The 23,327-nt window shown below is 40.8% G+C and overlaps 1 protein-coding gene across 2 annotated transcripts in view; it reads right to left on the minus strand.

Moving 5' to 3' along the window:
• Window positions 1–23,327, minus strand: part of Ndufaf2 (NADH:ubiquinone oxidoreductase complex assembly factor 2) — a 113,768-nt gene that overhangs the window by 45,244 nt on the left and 45,197 nt on the right. The window contains exon 2 of one of the 2 annotated variants that reach the window (XM_052743260.1): window positions 42–131. The exons of the other annotated variant lie outside the window; for it this stretch is intronic. Coding sequence (XP_052599220.1) covers window positions 42–131 — 90 coding nt within the window. The remainder of the gene's footprint in view (window positions 1–41; window positions 132–23,327) is intronic. 2 annotated transcript variants of the gene reach the window in all.

Here is a 23,327-nt window from a genome sequence, read left to right on the forward strand (position 1 = left end):
TTTGATGGTCACTGAACATCCTACTGGAGGTGAACACTTACCTTCCCACTCTGTTGGGATGTCTCCTGCTTCATAGTCTAGCTCTTTTCTGTTTGCTGCTTCTACAATTCTTTTCTCTCGAATAGTCTGTCCTGTAAGATCAAATGAACATTTGACATGAGCCTACACTATACCATGACATGTTCTATCTTCGCTTGTGATTTTTACTTTATATCCAAAATTATTAAATTATCAGGAAAAAGAATAAATTTGGCTTACAGTTATATGGTGCAGAAGGCAGTTCCTAAACAGCTGCAAATACTTGCTAGCATTGTATGCGAAATTAATTTTTATAGAACAAATCTAGATTCTATTTAAAGAGAACAACCAATTAGTCCTGCAGGAAACTAACGACTAATAAAGATACTAATGAAGTGTCCGACTCCTAAAACTCACAGTGTATATATTACGGGAGTCAAGAGCTGCTGTGACCGCCCGAGGGAGTTAATCCACAAGCCTTATTACGTATGTAAGAGACCACAAGACATCGCTGCCTCTCTCTTCCCACTACACACAGGGCTGCACTCGGTCCCCACAGCACGCTAGGCTGGATTCTGTGGTCCTACCTTTCAGATCTGGATTCTGTGACCCATCTGGTTCCCTACCTCACGGGAATGTAAGGTCAAGAGAAAAAGGCTGGCGAGGCTCAGATAAGGCAGGCCAGGGGAAACTTCAGGTTTGGAATTTTTTGCTCTGAAGTCTCTTTTCCTTACCTATGTCCACAGCTGAAGTGAGCAGGTGGCGGGACAGATGTAGGAAAACAGAAAGTAAAGAAAAACATGGAGAAAAGCTACAGGCAAATTTCCTTGATGAACACAGGGAGGTCCTGAATAAATGCATGGAACCAAAAAGATCATAGGCCATGATCAAGTAAGCACGTTTGTGGAGGCCATAATCCATTATCGCTTGTCTTTCTCTACCACTCCCCACCACCTTCTGTTCTTCTGTTTATTTTGTCTCTCATTGTCTGAGCTTATTTATTGGGCAAGGTTGGCTGACCAGGGATTCCGTGGATCTGTCTTCTCAGAACTGGGATTGCAGATGTGCACTACCACAACTGGGTTTCTACTCGAGTGCTGGGGAGCCAAACTCAGGTCTTCATGCTTGAGTGCTGGGGAGCCAAACTCAGGTCCTCATGCTTATGTGGCAGGCATTTTACCTACTAAGCCACTTCTAAGGACCCCAAGATGCATACAAATGCAATGGGTTACTATAAACTATGCTTGAACACCACTTACTAAAATGTTTGAGAATCAGAACACTTACGTCTTCATATAGTCATTATCTATACCTAAGACATAAGCATGTTCTTTTAGCAACAACAACTAAATAAAGGAAAACAGTCATTTAAAGTACAAAACAGAACATGTGTGCCTTATAAGCTTTTAAGTGTACCTCAGTAAGTTTGGCACAGGAAGAAGAAAGGTCTGCAGCTTCCAGGAGCAGCACTAAAGAATATTTGCTGTAGGTATGTATATCTGTGACACAAAAATTAGCCTTTCATTCCTATTTTTTGTCTATAAATTTCATCCAAGGTCTTCAAATAATTTGAAAATACAGGTCACAGCTACTTGCATATGGATGAAAAGACAGGGAGAGTAGTTAATGAGCATCCTTGTTTTTTTTTTTTTTTTACTTGATTTATTTGTCTCTATGTAAATACAGTGTGTGTGTGTTGGGGGTGTATGTGCATGTGTGTGTGCTTGCATGTGAAAGCAGAGGCCAGAGGAGGGTGTTGGGTACCTTATTCCTTTAAGGCAAAGTCTGTCCCTGAACCTGGAGCTTGTCAAGTTTTTCTGGCTAGGCTGGAAGCCAGAAAGTTTATGGGGACCCAGGGCACAGAGATGATACCTCAGAGCACAAAGTCCAAAACCTAGCGTCAATTTTGTTGGTTCCTGTCCCTCTTTTAAGTCCCAATCCTGCCCTTCAATATCTTTTTTTGCCATATTTTGCCATACTTTATAATATTCTAATTGACATTCTTGATTAAGTTGACTTTTCTTTAGGAGTCACTTATTCCTAAAAGATCTCCATCCATATGCTTGTTGTATTAGTTCATAAATATGTTAAAATAGATATATAAGTTATAAGTCCAAAGAGTCATCTAGAACCTACTTAGGTGACCACACTGCAGAACACACTGGTCTGTCGAGACAGGTCAGTAACATGTGAAGGGCACAAGAACCAACATAACCAGGCTGGAGTGTCTGTGGACAGGCAATGTATGATTTAACATCACTGTCTTGTTGGCATTAGATGTACTCTTCACTTCATAACACTGTGTTATGATAAGTCTAAAAAGGGCAGAGTCCCAATATGACCAGATTTAAAAGAGAATACAAAACTAATATTTATGGCATGTTTACCACATGCCAGAAGCGTTGGGTTGCATTATAGCATTTTCATATACACACATATACACATATGTCATCATGCATCTTTCACCAGGTGGATCCTAGGTATTGGCAAGTGCCTTTACCAGCTGACCCATCTCACTGGCCTTGTTCTGTCTTCTGAGGCAGAGCATCATGTATTCCAGGCTGCCCACAAACTCACTATGCAGCCAAGGATAACCTTGAACTTGTGATCCTCCTGCTTCTGCTTCCTCACTACCAGCTGGGGCACATCCAGCCTTTTGTTCTAATTCATCTCCTTCACAACTCCTTTTCTTCCTGCCTCCCTCTGGCTGGTCCCGTTTTCCCCAATTAGGTCTCCATTTGTGCTTCCATGTTACATAGTCTACCTGCCTCTGCTCCCACCCAATTCCCCTTTCTTAAGACCTCTTCCTCCCTCTCAGGGTTCCTTTTCTACTTTTATTACAGACACACACACACACACACACACACACGCGCACACACACACACACACACACACACACACACAAAAGAGAATGTGGTATTTGTCTGAGTGTCTTATTTTGCTTAACACAATCTCTAGCTGTGTTCCTTTTCCTGTAAATGTGGTTTCATCTGCCTTTATAGCTGAACAAGCTGCCCTGGTGTACATGTACCACACTTTCTTTGTCAGTTCATCTAGGGATGGATAATGACGCTGCTTCCACTTCTTGGCTATTGTTAATAGTGAGGCAGTATACACAAAAGTGTGAGTGTTTCTAGGGTGTGCTGACTTCAGGTCTAGACCCAGGATGCTAGGCCCTCGTGTAATATTACTATTTTAGTTCTTGGACCTGAGTCCACTTGGCCACACCACTCTCCCATCAGCGGTGTGTAAGTTTCCCTCTTCCCCACATCTTGCCAGCGTTTCTCTCATGTGTTTTCTTGATGACAGCTATTCTGACTTGGGTGAAATGGAAGATGAAGAGTTCGAATTTCATTTCCCCGTCAGTTAAGGATATTACACACCTTTTCAGATACTTAGTGGTTCTTGTCGTTCCTCTTTGGAGAACTATCAATTCAGTTCATAAACCTACTTATTGATTGGATGATCTGTATTTAGGGGATTAATCTTTTCAGTTTTTTATATATTCTAGATATTAGTCCCCTATTGAGACCTAGTTGGCATTATTTATTTTCCCATCTGCAAGCTGTCCCCTCACTCTGGCGGTTGTTTCCTTGGTTATGATAAAGTGTTTAATTTCATTGAATCCCATGTGCCAATTCTTGGGCTCGTCATCGTGCAATGTCTTCTCAGAAAGTCCTAGTCATGCCTACACCCCGAAGTGCTCTTCTTATATTTTCCTCCAGCAATTTCAAGGCTTCAGCTCTCATACCCAGGCCTTTCACACTTTCCTCTCACACATTACAGCTCCACGAAGCACCATAACTTTAGTTTATGAATAGAGACATTGAGGCCGACCAGCACGTAATTCATTGATTTGAGGGAAAACGCCAGCACACAGGCTCCAGGCGGGAAGGGAGCCCTTCTGGCAGACTTGAATGTACCTCTAACTGTTCATCTGCAGACCTGCATGTCTCAGCTAGTAAACCGCAAGGGCTAAGCTAAAAGCAAGGTAACTGCTCTCTCTAAAACAGTTAAAAATGAAAACCCACTGCCTTTTACCAGCAGACTGTAAGAATGGAAAAAACGTCCTATGTCAGTTAAGATAGCAAGCAAACATTCACTGCAGAATACAGGCAATTGTTGGAAAATAAAAACCATACAAAATCCCATCACCTGAAATAGCCTATTGCTAACACCTAATAGACTATGTATAGATACACATACCAGACAGATATATACACACACATGTGCTGATAAGGGCATATTCATGAAGGAGTTTCATGGTGCAGAAAATATGAAAATTCTCATGTCATTCTCCTTACCATAAAAAAAAAATCTATATCCAGTTTGAGTATGTTTTGACATTTTGATGAAAAGGAAGCTCCTGTTATAAGTATGCTAACATTTCCCCCTCTGTTGTATTTTAAATGTGAAGATAAAAATAAAACTTGCTGCTTTAAGAATTAGCAATCAGGCCGGGCGGTGGTGGCGCACGCCTTTAATCCCAGCACTCGGGAGGCAGAGCCAGGCGGATCTTTGTGAGTTCGAGGCCAGCCTGGGCTACCAAGTGAGTTCCAGGAAAGGTGCAAAGCTACACAGAGAAACCCTGTCTCGAAAAACCAAAAAAAAAAAAAAAAGAATTAGCAATCAAACCCACAAACCTAGTTAGTTCCAGACCCCTGACTTGTGAACGCTGTTTGTGCACAAGCCTCCTTTCCTGGTTACATGTAGTTACCATCCCTCAAAGAAGCCTTTCCTTACAGCAAATGCAAACACAACAGGATCCAACACAGAGTTCAGCATTTCACGGGGAGCCCAGCTCTAAAGGGTACATCTACATCACAGCGCTGGCATCTACGGCTCAGGGAACACGGTGAAAGACAGGTAAAGGTTGTACAAGCCATAACACCCGTGTCTTAGTTACTTTTCGATTGCTGTGACAAAACACCATGACCAAGGCAAACACCTCTTCCAACAAGGCCACATCTCCTAATCCTTTCCAAACAGGTCAACCAACTGGGGACTAGGTATTAGAACACAGGAGCCTGGGAGTCCTTCTTATTCAAACTACCTCAACCAGAAAGTCTGCTGTGAAGTGATCACTCCTAGAAATGGATGCATCAACAAGACTGGAACAGCGGCAATATCCGTGGACATGTGTATGTGGAAGTGGAGAAATTTCATGGGGTCATACTTACAGACAAAAATCCTTAGGCAACCAGTGACTACTGGGAGGAGAATTAGCCTATCCCAGGGAGGAGCCCCTTATTGGTTATTCAGTGCAGAGTGGTCAGCCTTGAAACCATATGCACACAAACAACGAAAGTGGACTCAGCAGGTTCTATTTATATATAGTTGTGCACACACATACATACATACATGTGTACACATATACATGTATGAGGCAATAATAAAAGACAAGCTATCAATTTGATGGTGGAGAGACATGGGACGGCTTCAAGGGAAGGTGGCTGGGAGTGCTGGAGGGGGGAAAAGGAGGTAAAAACTGATGTAGCTGAAAACATATTTAAAACACAGAACACCGATAAAGTGAGTTAAAATAATACTAGAGGAAAATTTATATCAGTTAGAGAACATGTATCACGGATGCTATTAAAATTTAGTTTTGCGGCCGGGCGGTGGTGGCGCACGCCTTTAATCCCAGCACTCGGGAGGCAGAGCCAGGCGGATCTCTGTGAGTTCGAGGCCAGCCTGGACTACCAAGTGAGTTCCAGGAAAGGCGCAAAGCTACACAGAGAAACCCTGTCTCGAAAAACCAAAAAAAAAAAAAAAAAAAAATTAGTTTTGCAAATTGAGGCATAACTTCAAGACCTGAGGAAGAAGAGATAAAGTGCAATAATACATTTAGCAGATTGGTCACCAAAGAAATTCTCTCCTCTGTGAGACAAAAATCTACCACAGCAAAACAATGCTCTATGTCCCCTGCCCTCCAGCCTATCATCTTTTTTATTTTATGACTCAAAAGAGGAAGGAATACCAGAGATAGTAAAGTGTTTTCATAAATTCCATGAAATTATCAGGCACACCCTCCATGGTGTGTGTGTGTGTGTGCGTGTGCATGTGTGTGTCTCTGAAATGAAAAGCCACACCCATTGACAGAGGTTGAAAGTGCTGGGATCCTTTATTGTTGGATAAAGATCTACAAAACAGTAGCCAGAATATTCTGTTTGGAAAGATCTGGTGTTTTCTATGATTTCATGCACCATTTTCAGGACATAGACTTTACTGTTAGCCTCAGGATATTTTCCTAAAGGATTTCCTGGTCTTGCATTTGCTAGGCAAAGTGCTCTACCATTGAGCTACCATTTCAGCTCCATTGATTCTGACCAGAAATGACCTTTAAAAAAATTTAAAATTTATTTTTTAACAATCTGTGTATGTATACAATGTATCTTTATCACACTCCCCATCACCCTCTCTTATTCACTTCCATTCCTGCTTAACCCCTTCCCCCAACACATCTCCTCCTCTGTTCAGGTCTTTTGTGTGGTGCATGTGTGCCCTGCTGAGTTTAATTCCCATTGCCGGCATGGGAATGGTTGGCGTTATTTACTGACTCACGGGCAGCTTGCTAGTACTTTCACCACTAGCAACTATTAATTGACAGTAGCTCCTCAGCTAGGGGTGGGGATGCATGGGTCCCTCGCCATTCATGATGCAATGGTGAAGGGCACAATCTTATGCATGTCTTAGGCAGGCACCCTAGCTGCTATGGGCTCATTAGTTCAATGGCCATCCAAATCCAGAAGCCAGTGTTTCCTACCACTCCTACCCATCCAGACGTATATACAGTTGTGCTGTGCTTGGGGAATAATGACAAAGAAAATGTATACAAGTCTAATACAGATGGCTTAATTTAAAAGCCGTGTTTTCATATAAGCATTACAATTCAGTATGGTGGTATATTACACATGTAACTCCCAGAATACTCCCCTGTGTATTCGGGAGAGTTATGAGGCTTGGCCATTTAAGTCATTTTCAGTACTTTGCAACTGCAGCTAATGCTGTAATGAATACTCACATGCATATGTATTATTAATACAGTCATTCTTAAATATATAAAAGAGCTCCTATGGGTCATTAAGAAAAGTCCAACAGTAAACAGAAAAATATCCCAAGGACATGAACAGATAATCCTGAGAAAAGGACAAAGGCAGAGAGGATGAAATGCCAAGTGCCTGCGCAGAAAATGGCAATTTAGTGCCCACTGTGGGAGCCAAACTCAGTGACTTCTATAGGCAACAGTTTAGAAATAGTTATCAAAATTGCAAATGCAGGTTCAACCTGACCAGCAAATTCTGGAAATTGTATCTATATAGTCTCACTTCCTTGAAAAGATATGACAAAGTTATTCATTGCAACACTGTTTATAATGGCAAAAGGCTAGGAACTCCATATATATTCCTCGATAAAAAGGAAGGAAAGATTATGCTGCACCCATTCTCTGTACTATTCTAGGTCTATTAAAATATAATAAAACTGATGTGAAAGAATTTAAGAAAGTAAAAAGGTGCGAGGTTGGATAACAAAATGGTGACAGGTCTTTTTCTATTCGTGTGTAAGAAGTTCTAAGGTAGGTAACTACAGGAGAAAAAAGCAATGTGCACAGAGTCTGATCCACCTGCTACCATTTGTGTTATCTGTCCATCCCCAAATCCTCCTACACATTTGCTTGTACAGCTAAAAATTACCCTGGAAGAATGCTTCAGAAACAGATCCTGGTTTGCCACCAGAGAGAACTGAATGGCCAAGAGTCAGGAGTAGAAGGGAGATGCCCTTACTTGTGCTTACTTAACACACACACACACACACACACACACACACACACACACACACACACACACACACTTTCATTCATTTGCAGAATCTAGATTTTAAAGTAGTAAAGACGAACATCTGGAAAGAGGAAAGGGACCTGTGGGAGGGCAGAGAGTACCACAAGGAGTGATTGCACTTGAAGTGTATCACACATACATATTCATCTGCCACAATGAAACCATTGTTCTCTACAATGAATTGATGCTGAAGGATTGCCAGCTTTGTTACAACACATCCTGCCTCATACAGCCTTAGTTACCTTGTAAGTGAACAAGACTGCTGACAGATAGATCCCTGTGGCAAGAGGCACCAGTGGTCCTAAAGAATGAGGGCAGACTCATGCATCTTTTCCTGGACCACCACTCCTTTCTTTCTCCACCCTCACAGGCCAGGGCAGACACTGGAGTCATCTGCAATCCTTAATCAGAGCTTCAGAACTCCAGAGAAATTTCTGTGATGAAGACTATGACCAAAAGCGCTTTGGGAGGAATTGGTTTATTTCATCTTAAAGCTTATAGTCCATCACTGAGGGAAGTCAGGGCAGGAACTCAAGGCAGGAACCTGGAGACAGGCACTGGAGCAGAGACCATGGAGGAACACTGTTTACTGGCTTGCTCCCATGGCTTGCTCAGTCTACTTTCTGATACAACCCACGAGAACCTGCCCAGGGGTAGAACTACCCAGAGTAGGCTGGGCCCTCCCATATCAATCATCAATCAAGAAAACATTCCACAGACCTGCTTATAGGTCAATGGGAGGCATTTTCTCAATTGAGGTTGGCTCTTTGCAGAGGACTCCAGTTTGTATCAAACTGAACAAAAAACCTAACCCACACATTTCTCTTTCTGGCTACACAGTAAGTTCCAGCTATCCGGGATTATGGTGTGAGACCCTGGCTGGAGGATGTGTATGAAGGGTTATGGGGCAGCGGGAGAAAGATGGACAATATGATAGAGATACAGCATGGTGAGGGTTTTCACCTGTCTACTTTTAACCCACTACTCCCCAAGCAGCCAAGAGCAGGAGACCTGAGTGGTAGCTGCAGCCGAGGTTGGGTTGCAAAGGGAGGTTGGGCTGAGCGAGGCTGACATGGCTGAGATGGCTGTCCCTTGTCAGTAAGCAAGCTCCAGGCTTTTGATGTCCAATAGGAGCTCCTGGCTTGGAGAAATGGTTATGAAGTAGATAGGAAGGCCAGGATAACATCTTTAGAGTCTCACTGACTTTTGGCCTTTTATCACAGGGGCAGCAAGCAGTGCAGCCAGCTGATAATTTTAACTATAAAAGATTCAATTCTGCATATAAAAGGAGGCTTAGAAATATCAATGCATAATGTATGAAAGTCAAGCCTACTGAAAAGTCAAGAACCTCAACTGCAGATATTAGATTTGAACCTCTAAATTCTGATACATTCTGAAACATTATATATAATGAATCTCAATTATAATTGAGATTATAATATAATTATATATTATAATTATAAGAACCAAAATAGGAACTCTTAGACTGAAAACCATTTTACATATGACTTACAGTAGTTTTGACTAAAGTCACTCAGACGCAGCATCTATTTATTAGGAGACAGCCATACACTAGTCAATGCAGAACTGTCTTTCATATATTTTACATCTCATCTTTAAAATAACTTCTTACAGATGAAAGAGGCTGAGTGACTAACTTAATACTAAGACACATCCAGTAAAGAAAGATAGCAGACATTTTAATGGAAGCCTTTCTCTTGTTTCTAAGCATAAGCATGTTCTGTTTAAGATTTTTAAATCAGTATTTACAAATTTTGTATGTGGAATCATGACAAATATCCAGTTGAAAACTAACATTTACTAACAACTATCATAAACTATTATTTTCCTATAGTGATTACATGACACACATTCCTGCTTGGAAATTTGATGATTCTATAATTTGACATATGGTACACATATTTATGTGAGCTTGGAAGACTATCTCAGCAGGTCTCAGCAGGTAAGACATTTAAAAAGCAATTAAAGAAAGAAGCCTTGCAGCTATGCTTTCTGAATTCTAAGACCACCAATGAGGTCAGTGTGTTAGGTAAAACTGCATCAGGTCTCCCATAGTTATAGGTCCCTCAAAAAGAATCTCAGGTCATTTCATGGGAGAAAGAAAGAAAGAAAGAAAGAAATTGTACCACAGAGCTTGGCTGTTCTGAATGCCTGATGTAACATGGTTTAACCTATCCATTTATGACAAATGAGGGCATGAATTTGGAGGAGAGTGAGGAGGGGCATATGGAATGGTTTGGAGGAAAGATAAGGGAGAAATGTTGCAATTAAACTATAGTTTCAATAACAAACAGTGTGCCACTATGCCCAGCAAAAAGACTTAAAATAAGAGGAAATGTGTGATTGTGAAGGAAAAGCTTTGTTCTAGACCAAACTTGTTAGCTAAAGGAAACAAATACCAATCTCCTATCCCATCTCAAAATTCAGCAAATACTCACAGTGAAGTACAAGTGAGCATAATTAAGTATTTGATTATCACACTGAATATCTAACTGGAACACTTGGGACGGCTAACAGAGCAATAAAATGAGGAATGGCAGGAATTAATGGAAACGGTAGCAAATATTACTAGATTTGGAGAGATATAAAATTACAGCACTGTGAAGCTTAAAGAAGTAAAAGAGAAATGGGAATTAATTAAAAAGAGAAGCTTCCTTTTGCAGTCGATGGGATTTAACACAGAGGAACCCACAACCGGACAATGTGCAGAGTGAGAGACTTTGAAACACTTAGTCCTAAAAGGGGCGTCTCCATCAAACCCCTCCCCCCAGGGATCAGGGAACCAGGGAGAGAGCCAGAGGGGATGAAGGTCACCTAGGAAACGCTGTCTTCCAGACACACCAAGAATGACCCACACAAGGGAACTTGGAGACAGGGGCAGCATATACATGGCCTGCGCAGGTTCAAGCCAGACAGGGACCCGGTGCTGAGACAAAGAAGTGGACACATTTTCCAGAGCTCCCACCCTTAACCAAGAAGCTATCTCCAATCTACAGCCATTCGCAAAGGAGAACTGAGTTTTCTCCAGTGGAGTCTGGTGGGGATAGCAGCTGCATGAAAGGTAGACCCGTGCCCAGCAGTAGAGAGCCATCACAGAATGAACTCAGTGGTATTTTTGTAGATGTTTTGTCTCATTTGCTTTGTTTGGGCCTTTTTTGTCTTATGACTCTTTGCTTGTATATTATGGTTTCTGATTTTGTCTTTGTACAGGTTCTTGTCTCTGTGCGTGTGTTTTTTGTGCTTTTTCTTTATTTCTTTCTATTCTGGTTTGTTTTGTCTGCCTGTTTTCTAAAGAGAGAGAGAAGGGCATGGAGTTGGGTGGCTGGGGAAATAGGGAGGACCTGGGAAGAGTTGGGGGAGGGAAATTGTATCAGAATATATTGTATGAAAAAAACTATTTCCAACTTAAAAAAAAAAAAAGAGTAGCGCTGGGCGATGGTGGCATATGCCTTTAATCCCAGCACTTGGGAGGCAGAGGCAGGTGAATCTCTGTGAGTATGAGGCCAGTCTGGTTTACAAAGGGAGTTTCAGGATAGTCAGGGATACACAGAGAAACCCTGTCTTGAAAAAAACAAAAACAAACAAACAAAAAAGAGTAGCAATTACTAGAATGTAGAGAATTTTAAAATTACAACACTTGTAAAGCTTAGCCTAAACTTTTCTTTGGATTAAAATGTAGTAAATATAGATATTATGTTATTTCTAGACTCAAAACAATTTTTTACAAGTCGATTTCTAGACTCAAAACTTTTCATAGAAATCAAGGATTAGGTCATTTATCACAGGCCATGAAAGAGTCCAGGGCTGCATTTCTGGTTACTGCTCCTAGTTCACAGGTAGACAACAGTTTTTAAATACAAACGGTTTAATGAAAATAGAGTACATTTATTGATGCATTAATCTTAATTTCTTAAAAATTACATTTATTAATCCATGAAATTACTACTACCCTTCATTAATCTATTTAATGTAGCTAAACACCAAGCAGTATTTATCATTAGTGAATGGAAATCTATTCTGATGTAAGAAAGACCACATAATCGGTTAATGGAATGTGATAGAATCAACTGAACAGGACCAGTGAGGCCTTGTCACAAAACACCCCAAAACCAAAACCCAGAAACCAGCAAGAAAAAGGCTGCAGTCCGAAGAGGAAGGCTTGCTGTTGCTGAGACGGGGATCTCAGAACACAGGAATGAAATCTGCCTCTTGCCCTGTGCACTAGTCGGATGAGTAGTGGGTTGATTACCAAGACACAAACAACGGACTACACGTTCTTTATGTTCAGTGTAAGTAAGGCACTTTCTCTGCTACTTCTCTGTAAGACTGTGAGGTCTAAAGGGATATAACTCAGCGTAGTTCAGCGACACACTGACGACGCTGTTACTGTGGGTGATTGGTCATTGTTGCCTGGCTGGTCTGCAGGCGAGCAGCACTGTTTACAGAGTGACAATTACATATATTGTTCTGCTATGTGTTAGTTTTCTACTTTACTTCTTGCAACAATCTTCATGTTTATAATTGAGGAAAACTATGCTCAAAAATAAATAAATAAATAAATAAATAAATAAATAAAACAAACAAAACCCTTCATCATTGAGGGATAGTGCTTGGAATTATACAGAATTTTCAAATGGATTTAAGAATACATTCTAGTATAGCCATTCCTATGCTACAAAAAGTGTCCATATAATCAGGCTCACATTGTCTCCCTGTTTTCCTACCTCTGTTTTTCAAATTCAAAAAAAAAAACCCAAACAAACAAACAAAAAACAACTTTGCACACCTATCTCCAACCCTGCCTTTGCTCTATACCATTCTGCAATAGCACTGACTGGAAAAATAAAAAATCTCAGCACCCACTTCCCGAGTCCTCAGAAAAATGACCGCTCAACTTTGAGCTTTCTTTTTGTTCTGCTCTTTATTATTATGGCTGAGCTAAGCCCACTTGGAAAAACATGTATCATATATATTCTTTATTCTCTTTAAAACACGTGAAGTTATTGCATCTCTCTTGGTTTCACTGCTAATCAATATGCTTTTATTAATATGCAATAATTCAGATACATTATAGATTAAATGAGATCTGTGAATTATTCTGAAAACTGAACTACAATTTATAACACAATTTCTATGGAAAATGTGTTGAATTTAAATAAGCTGCTTACATAGAACTTTTAGAATTCAACTAATTTGTAGGTTAGGAACTTGTCATATTATTAAAACATATTGAAGCATTAAGTCTTCCAGAATGAAATCCAAAGCAAAAAGGAACAGAATGCTGGCACAGCAGTCCTGAGTGCATTTCCATGCTTGCCTCGTACCGTGGAGCTCAGACCGTGCGTGCCCTTCACACAGGTCACTCCAGTATCTGTTGCCACGATGGATGAGATGCACTGCTATTTTACACCGACTCCTGAGAGCTACGGCAATGACACGGCAGAGGTCAGCTTCCACTGCTCTAACTTGCAATCTACGACCAAAACCATCACTTCTCTAACTGCAGCTATTCGGTGAGCCCGACATGCACTTGTGTTTAGAATTTTTACTTAGGTGTCCTTACACTTCTGTTACACACAATTCTGTGCCTTCTCTGAATATTGTCCTTACCAGCCTATCTTCTTTAATACTATGTAACCTCCTGTGTCCTGGTTTACCTATAAAATAGGGCTGATAAAATAAAAAACATAACCACAGGAATCTCCTAAAGTGCTAATAATGTCCAGTACTTGGTAAATATTACATGTTTTAGCTTTGTATTATTTGTGTGTGTCAGTGCTCACCATAGGGTAGAATACAGGACCCTCACGGGACAGACTTTGATCATGTAGAATAAAATCATGGTTAAGACCCAGAAGTTCTGTGGCTGAAGGGACAAGAAGCTCTACCAAGGTCAGAGCAGCCTTAGTGGCTTTTACTGCAGGCACAGTTTTGCCTGGAAACTGCTAATGACTTTAGGATCAAAACATTGGGGAGGGGCAGGCAATGAGAGAAGCTGGACAGATGTGAAGAGGGCTGTGCACTCTGGGTCACAGTACTACCTCCTGAGTATGGGGTGGGCCCTTTCTCATCTGGGTGGGGTACAATTAGGGCATAGAGCAGAGCACTCATGACTCTAAAGCACTGGGTGACTGGAAAGCATACTATAGTGATGTTTGCTTCATTTAATATATATATATATATATATATATATATATATATGCGCGTGCGCGCGCGCGCGCGCGTGTGTGTGTGTGTGTGTGTGTGTGTGTGTGTGTCCCAATGTCATCTTGAATTTGGTAAATTCTTGTCCATTCACAAAACACACATCCAAATTATTAGTTTCTTCATTCCCAGCTATGTTCCTGTTATTGAAGTCTCGTAGAAGAGATGTTATGTAGATAGTAGCTTAAAATATACATAAACCAACACCAAATCATGAAGAAATAGAAAAATCTGCATCCAATAATGAGGGCAGAGATTGAACAAGTATAAAGTTTCCTATAAAGAAAACATCCAAGACCAAATGGTGTCACTGCTGAATTTTATCCAATACCGTTGTTTGAAAGGGAAATGTCTTCCATAGGCCGCTGTGTGTGAACACTTGGTCTCCAGCTGGTAGCTGTGGGAAATTCAAGAGGCCGTGCCTTGGAGGAAATGAGTCATGGGGGTGGGTACTGATGTTTACAGCATGGTCCTCCTTCCTCCACTTCCATGCTGCAGACACAAGTGACAAGCTGTCTCAGTCCACTACACGCCTTCTCTGTCATGATGGGCTGCGTCCTTCCTAAACTCTAAGACGGAATAAACCTTCTCTTCCCTTAGGTTGTTTTCTGCCGGACATTTGGTCACAGCAACAAGAAAAAAATGACTGTATTCATCTTTCTAAATTTTTTCCAAAAAATTAAAAAACCCACAACCCATTTGGCAATGCCACCAGCATTACCCTGGTACTGAAGCTGCAAAGACAAACAAGAACAGAAAATTATAGGTCGAGATTGATGCTGAACATGGATGTAAAAACCTCAACAAAATAGGAGCATTCACTATGATCAACTGGGATTTATCTCTATGATGTGAGTATGGCCAACATATGCAAATCGAGAGATACAATATATTAGCAGAACAGGGAATAGAAACAGGACAAGCATTTCCATAAGAAGAGAAAGCACCGGACCAAATTTAACATATGCTCATGATAAATCTTTAACAAATTAGTTATTGAAGGAGTATACGTTAACACAATAAAAGCCACATGTCTCAGTCTGCTTGCTGTTACTTTAACAGAATATTAAAGATAAAATGGTAAACTGTTACCTGCTGCTTGAGCTCACTGTGAAGCTGGCTCCCCAAGTAGGGTTGTCCCCCAAACATGTTATGTTGAGTGTCCTTCTCTAAAAACCCCTTGCCAGGGGATGTGCTGCCCCTAACTCTGTCAGGAAGAAAACAGCACACAGCCCAAGTGAAAGCACTACCCCTTGAAGGAGAACCATTTCCAACAGAGGCTCCAACTGTTTATTACATGATATAAAAGCGTCTACAGTGGGAAAGAGAAGCTGGAAGTTCAGTCATGGGAAGATCATCCATGGAGAGAAAGCTCATGTGGGAACTCCCTCTGGCTGCCTCGACTTCCAGGTCAGTTTCTTTTGCGAGGACCTATATTTGATGCTGCTGCCTTGAGCTGCTATTCTCTTCCTTGAAATCTCACCTGAGGGGACACTCTGCTCTGCCAAGAACTCAACCAGGAACTCCAGTGGGCTGCCATAAAAGGGCTTCACCAGTCAATTTATACTGGATCTCTCTCTCTCTCTCTCTCTCTCTCTCTCTCTCTCTCTCTCTCTCCTTGTACATTGGCTATATGTTTAATAAATTCACTCAATCAAAACCAAAGGTGTAACTATGTAATATATCATTGTTGAGATAGTACAAAATACTAGGTAATTTGTAAAGGGTAGGTTTGTTTTGTTTATGGCTCTGGGGACTAAAAAGTCCACAAATATCGCACCCGCATGTGGTAAAACCACCTTGCCATATCATTACATGGCAGACAGCATTACAGAACAAGACAGAATAAACATGCCAGCTTGGGTCTCTCTTCCTTTTCTTTTAAAGCATGGATGCCTCCACAAGACATCACCATCAAGACCTCATCTAATCTTAATTATCTCCCAAAGCCTTCACTTTGGAAGACCATAGGAATGTGGGCACTAAGTTTTAAATGTATGAAATTCTGGGGACACATCCAAACCATAATAGGTCCTTTGTCCATTTCAAAGCAGGTTGTTGCCTTGCTGCAGAATCCACAATATATCTTGGAATATTAGCATCTTTTCAGATGCGTGGTGCTATAGTTTGGGTCTCTATCCTGCCGATATAGATGTCCTGCCGAGGCTCAGTTCCTCAAGCTGTAGCATTCTTAAGAGGGAAGAGAACATTTAAGAGGCAGGGCTTGGTGGAAGTATGTTCATTCAGGGTGTAACTGTGAGGGTGAGAGTAGAACCACGGCCACTTCATATTCCTCCCACTTCCCAGGTAGTGACTTCATGACGTAAGCTGCTTCAGTCCATCCAAAACTATAGTCTGTACACCACCTGACCAGAGGTTGAAGAGCAATGAAGCCAACCAACCATAGAATGAAACCCATGAGACTTTGCTCCAAAATCAGCCTGTCCTCAATATCCACTGTTGTTGGGCGTTTCGTTAGAGCAATGGAAAGCTAACAGACTTGGCTTGCAAATATTTTCATTCCTTTGGTAGTTACATCATCACTCCGATGACTGCTTAATTTGCTGCACAGAAGCTTTTTAACTCGATGTAATCCCATCCTTTTCATTTCTGTAAACTATTCTATCAGTGTCATAGTAAACCACCATTAAGGCCCCAGGCTTTCTTCCCTGTCTTATTTTAGGTCTAGCATTTAAGTCTTTAATTCACTTTGAGTTGATTTTGTGTATGGTGTTAGGTGGGGGTCTAATTCACTATCTTAAGGGGATCTACAGTTTTTCAGCATCAATTGTTGAAGGGACTGTCTGTTCTCCATCACACTGTACTGGCATCTTTGCTGAAATAGATAGGTTTGTCGCGGGGTGCTCTGGTCTGCTCCACTGGCAGAATCTTTTTCTATTTCTTTATCTTTGGGACTTGATTCTCTGGATAATGTGGGCACTTTAACAATGTTAATTTTCCTAATGGCTACCAGACCATTTACAGCCATACCCCACATAATGACACTTGAGTCAACAACAGGCCATATGTATGATGGTGCCTATTCCACAGCTATTACAGATAACTTATAAAGTTCACTTCCACTCTATTCCTAACTGGAAGTATGGCGTGAAAATAAACCACTCACATTATAGCATAATGATACACTCTAATATCACAATCTATCACAAATTACTGTTTGAGGAAGTTGGATAAGGATTATGGTAGATTTTTTTTTTTTTTTTTTGGTTTTTTGAGACATGGTTTCTGTGTGTAGCCTTGGCTGTCCTGGAACTCACTCTGTAGATCAGGCTGGCCTTGAATTCTCAGAGATCCACCTGCCTCTGCCTTCTGAGTGTTGAGATTAAAGGCAAGCACCACCACTGCCAGGCTATGGCAGACTTTTTGATATTTATATGAAATATTTCAATTTTGTGCTATTTTTTATTTATGATAAGTACTAAATTAGGTTAAGTTAATAAATAAAATGAAATGGTGATATTCAAAGTACAAACATGAGTAACAATTATTTGATGAAACTATCACTTAAAATCACGGTTGTATAAAGATGCAGATGTAAACCATTGAAGCCCACAATAAGTTATCATATTGAAGTGGTTAAAATTCAGGGAAGGATGAATCACTGCAAATCACACTTCACTGCCAAAGATCAAACAGATAGGCTTACCATATGAGCTATAACTGAGTCTAACTTTCTGTACTGAGCATGATACACCCAACGAGCCAACTTCAGTTAACGCTAAGAGCCTATCCAGCTACTTCTCAATGATAGAGGCATCTATCTATCTGAGTTATAGCTCAGTTCACCTGCTTTGGTGGGAGGCTTAGTGGGGGTCAGCCAGAGCTGAGCTCAATGAGACACTAGGAAAACAGAGTTGGGCTGTAGCATGAATCTTAAAGAGTCTTATTAATAAAATCAAAACTGGAGCCAGGTATTAGGATGAATGCTGGAAGATCAGAGAAGCAGAACAAGCCACAGCTTCCTCACCTCGACAGTTCCTCAGCTGATCCTGTTTCCTCAGACTGGATGCCTCTGTGTCCTCATCCCAATGGGTCTCAGCTGAACTGCTGCTCTGAAGCTTAAACAGCTAAAAAGCTTCTAGTTTCTTGTCCTCACGCCTTATATATCTTTCTGCTTTCTGCCTCACTCCCTGGGATTAAAGGCTCACTTTCTGGGATTAAAGGTGTGAGTCACCATACCTGGCTGTTTCCAATGTGGCCTTGAACTCAGAGATCCAGAAGGATTTCTGCCTCTGGAATGCTAGGATTAAAGGCGTGTGCTACCACTGCCTATCCTCTACATTTAATATTGTGGCTGTCCTGTTCTCTGACCCCAGATAAGTTTATTAGCGTGCACAATATTTTGGGGAACACAATACCACCACATTGGGCAACTAGCGTTGTGTACAAGAATGTCCTATGTTTCAGACTGGAAAAGCTTAGACAGGAGGAATATTTCAAATTTCATAATATTGGGTATTTCTACTGTAGGAACATGGACCGAAAACAGAGAAAATCTCATGAAATTAAACATGGCTCATGAAATTAAACATGGCTCATGAAACTAAACATGGCTGCTGTGCTGCTTCATGGAACATATCTGCTTGTATAGTAGCAGATCCAACTGTCATAGTTATTAATAGTTGGACAAAGTTAATACAATTATAAAGCTAATAAAATTACAAAGATATTCACCAGGGCTAATTACAACAAGCTACAGCATTTGTTTATATGTTTGAGTTTAGATTTTAGAAAATGCATTAATATAATTGAAATCAACCAGAGGGAAGTAAGTACTATGATATATAATTAGGACCTACATCTACATAGAAGAACCACAAAGTTAATAGAGATTGGAAAACTGCAAGGAGAATAGACACACCAATGGTTCAAAGACATAGTACATAGAATCCTTTAACAAAATCAAGAAAATTCTGTGATGTAACCATTGTACATCTTCAAAAAGCTCTGGTTCCCCCTTAATCTTTTTGTGGTAGTGCAAGAATACCTACCAAGACAACTCTACACAGCAGAAGCCTTACATAAGTTTAATCCTCATTAACCTCAAATATAATCATTTAATATATTATCTTTTAGAGCAGTTTAAAATCAGAGCAATATTGAGCAGAAGGTACATCAGAGATACACCCCCTAGTTCCTACTTATGCAGAACATTCCCCAACTATCAATGTCTCTTGCCAGAGTAGCACATTTGCACCAATGATGACTTGGCACACCATCTTCATCAACATGAAGGGTCATGTGTGGTGGTGTATATCCTATGGGTTTGGATAAGCTTATAATTACTTGTAGTTGTTGTTTTATTTGTTTTACTCTTTGCTCTTTGAGGGCCTGCCAACCAGCTCCCCAATAAATACACAGAATCTTATTCTTTCTTATGGATGCTTGGCCTTAAGTTGGCTTGTTTCTAGCCAGCTTTTCCTAAATTATCCCTTCTATCTTTTGCTCTGGGCTTTTATCTTTCTCTATTCTATATACCTTTGTTACTTCTTACTCCATGGCTTGCTGTGTAGCTGGGTGGCTGGCTCCTGGTGTCCTCATCCTTTTTCTCTCATTCCTTGATCTTCTCTTCTCAGATTTGCAGGGTGGGAATAGGTGGATCCGGGAGTTACTGGCTAGCCAGCCTTGCCTAAACAGCCAGCTTCAGGCTCAGTGAGACCTGCTCAAGAGGATATGGTGGAGTGCAGCAGAGGACACCAAATGTCTTCTACTGGCATCCATATACATGGTCATGACTGTGTGCTGTAGGATGAATTGCTAAACGGTCTTATTAATACAAACCCGGAGCCAGATAATGGGGTGAACACTGAGAGATCAGAGAAATAGGACAAGCCAGAGCCAACCTCACCTCACCAACTCCTCAGACTCTATTTTTTATTTATTTATTTATTTATTTATTTATTTATTTATTTATTTATTTATTTATTTATTTATTTTTGGTTTTTCGAGACAGGGTTTCTCTGTGTAGCTTTGCGCCTCTCCTGGAACTCACTTGGTAGCCCAGGCTGGCCTCGAACTCACAGAGATCCGCCTGGCTCTGCCTCCCGAGTGCTGGGATTAAAAGCGTGCGCCACCACCGCCTGGCTCCTCAGACTCTAGAGAGAGCTACTTCCTGTACTCATGCCTATGTGCCTTTCTGTCCCTGCCCTCTTACTTCTTCTCTCCGCCCAGCAACATCACTTTCCTCTTTCCGCCTAGCTCTATCACTTCCTGTCTGTCTGTACAGACCTCCAGACCTCTATGGTTAACTAGTGCTGGGAATTAAAGGCGTGTGCGATGAGGCCTGGCTCTGTTCCCAGTGTGGCCTTGAACTCACAGAGATCTGGATGAATCTCTGCCTCCAGAATGCCAGGATTAAGAGCATATTCTACCGCTGCCTGACCTCTATGTTTAATATAGTGGTTGTCTTTTTCCTCTGATCTCCGTGCAAGCTTTATTAGAGCACAAATAAAATATCACCACACTGTGCCTGCCCCCCACATGTGCACACACATGCCTGTACTCACACCATACACATAAACACATAGAAAATTATTGTTTGTTCAGAATTCTGAATAGCAGTTTTGAGTCCAAATACACAAATATATCTATTTAAAAGACTCTGGCCTATTAGTGACAAATCTATTTGGCCATGGTTGGATATTTATGAGCTATCAACAATGTTGTCCATATGCTTCACTCACATGCCATGTTAAGCATATATGGTTTATCATGGCTCCCCATTGGTTTTTATTTTGCTTTATAGCATGTAAAATCATTATGGAGAAGCAAAAAGAAAATAATGAAGCAATCTTTAAAATCTTCCCTGTCCTCTAGGAAACTCAGTGAATACAAGTCTGAAAAAAAATATATTACCAAGTAAAAATATCACTTTTCTCTTTACTGGAAGATAATTTTCGTGTCTGTTCATGGATACATAAAGACTTACACCTACAAGCAATGCTCATTCACTCTGTTGGATAAAATAAATCTGCTTATAATTCATAGGTCAATGCTTTCTGTAACTAAGAGAATCACACATTCAAGGCTGCCAAGTTTCAAATCTGGCACTGTTTTGCTCCAGTGTTGGTCTATGGAATGAGTTAAACAGTATCTCTGCCCCCAGTCTTTGCAAAAAGAGTTAAGAATTTAATGAACACTGGGAATCTTTGCATATTAACATTCATGAAAACAGTAAGACAGGTAAAAACACCCACAACCATGCCAAGTAGATATATGTACTTCTACTAGTAAAACTCCAACTTTTGCATGAAATATCCAAAGCAATACTTTAAAACTACTTCAAGGGAGAGAGAAGGAAGCAAAGCAGAGGCTGTTTATTCTGACTATTTAATGATCATTTTTCACATCAGGAAGTTAGCAGATGACCAATTCTTTAAATAAAAGAATTTAAATCTTTACATATTCACTTAGCTGCAACTTTGCTAAAACTAAATGTTACTTTAAATTACACTTTTTAGTCTTTTTACTAAACTTTAAACTACATCTCTTGCTACTAAAATGTTCATTTTTATAAGTGATGTGGGCCTCAGACAGAATTTGATAGTTAAGCAGTTATTCTCAGCTGTGCTCTATAATATTAGAGCACAACTACTGAACATTTAATATTCCCTCAAGAATTCAGACTGAAAGCCCATTAGAGATTTCTGTTGCTGCTTTAAAACACACTTTGGATCTTATCTGTCATCTGGATGAGACATAAAAGGGGTAACAACAGTTGCCTCTGTTAACTCTGGAAACCCAAGCCTTAGAGCAGCTGTAACCTTTTCCATATAGAAGAGCCTGTGGTTATTTACTTTACTGCAGTCCCCCTCAAATATATGGATCTTAGACCCTGAGAATGTCTACACAGTCACAGTGATCATGAGTATCTGAGAGATAATGAACTATGTGCTGAGGGTACAGACTGAGCATGACACTTCCACATTCAAGGACTTAAAAGTTTCATGAATAAGAATAATGTATAAAAATAAACAGGAAAATAACAACCAATCAAAATGCAGAGTTGTGGAGCCCAGTCCCAGTGGATACATCTACAAAGAAGGCCTGCACCTAAGGCTCAGGGAACATTGTGGGAGGCGGGGCAGAAAGACTGTAAGGGCTAGAGAGAGGATCAGGGAGTCTGTTTGTGTGAGTGTGTCTCCTAGGACTGTCAGAAGCTACACTCCTAAAGTCTCATCAACGTGACTGCCTAAACACGACAACAGCAGACATGCCACAGTGAGTGTAGAAAGGCTTCACTCCTACACAAAAACCAGAGGCGAGTAAGGAACGCAGAGTGTGGGAGAAAAACTCTTCCCTGGGGAAGAACACACCAACTGGGGAGTCAATACAAAGTGATCCTGAAAATATACGTATAACAGTATACAGACTGAGCAGGTTATACTCAGGAATACATATGTATATGCAAGTACTTATATGCACGTAACAACAATGAAAAAAGAGGCCTTCCGTTTGAAAGAGAGCAAAGTGGGTATGTAGAAGGATTTGGAGGAAGGATAGGGAATGGGGAAACGAAGTAATTTTAATCTCAAAAACTAAAAAGGAAATGAAGTTCATAGGAGAATGTGCAGACTTCCTAGAGTTGCCATAGCAAAGGGTACTAGGCAGCTCATGCAACTCCACATCCTTGTTTCCATTCTGGAGGACACGAGTCCAAATCCAGGCACAGGCTGAGCACGCTTGCTCTGATGGGGCGCGTGAAGAATGCCCCCCTCCCCATTGTAGTAGCTGCCACCTTTGTTTATGTTGCTTGCCTTGTAGCTGCGTCACCTCGAACTCTGCCTCTGTCCTCACATGGCCTTCTTCCCTGTACATGGTCTATGTATTCCTTCCCCTTTGGACAGACACCAGTCAATAGATGATGACCATTTTTATTATGCCTGAAGAGGGCCCTGTTTCCAAACAACGCCATCCTCTGAGGTTTTACTTTAGAAATAAGTTTGTGGAGAACTGGCTGTGCAGGAGGAGGGGAAAGGCAGAGAAATGCTTATGAGACTGAGAAGACCTAACACAAAAATCCCAGGACAGAAGCATTCACATAGGAGAATCGCAAATGATATATAATACTCTCGAGCTTCCAAAGCATCATTACCCTCCCATTTATATGAAAGCCTCCTCCAAGATTACCTGCCGTATTAAAAAAAAAAAAAAATAAGCCAGAGGTGAATGTTCAATCCATTCCTACTTAACCCAGGACACCCGAAGAGCATCAGGACAAACTTA

This window comes from Peromyscus californicus, unplaced genomic scaffold, assembly GCF_007827085.1.
Source record: "Peromyscus californicus insignis strain IS unplaced genomic scaffold, ASM782708v3 Scaffold_18__1_contigs__length_77618521, whole genome shotgun sequence".
NCBI lineage: Eukaryota > Metazoa > Chordata > Mammalia > Rodentia > Cricetidae > Peromyscus > Peromyscus californicus.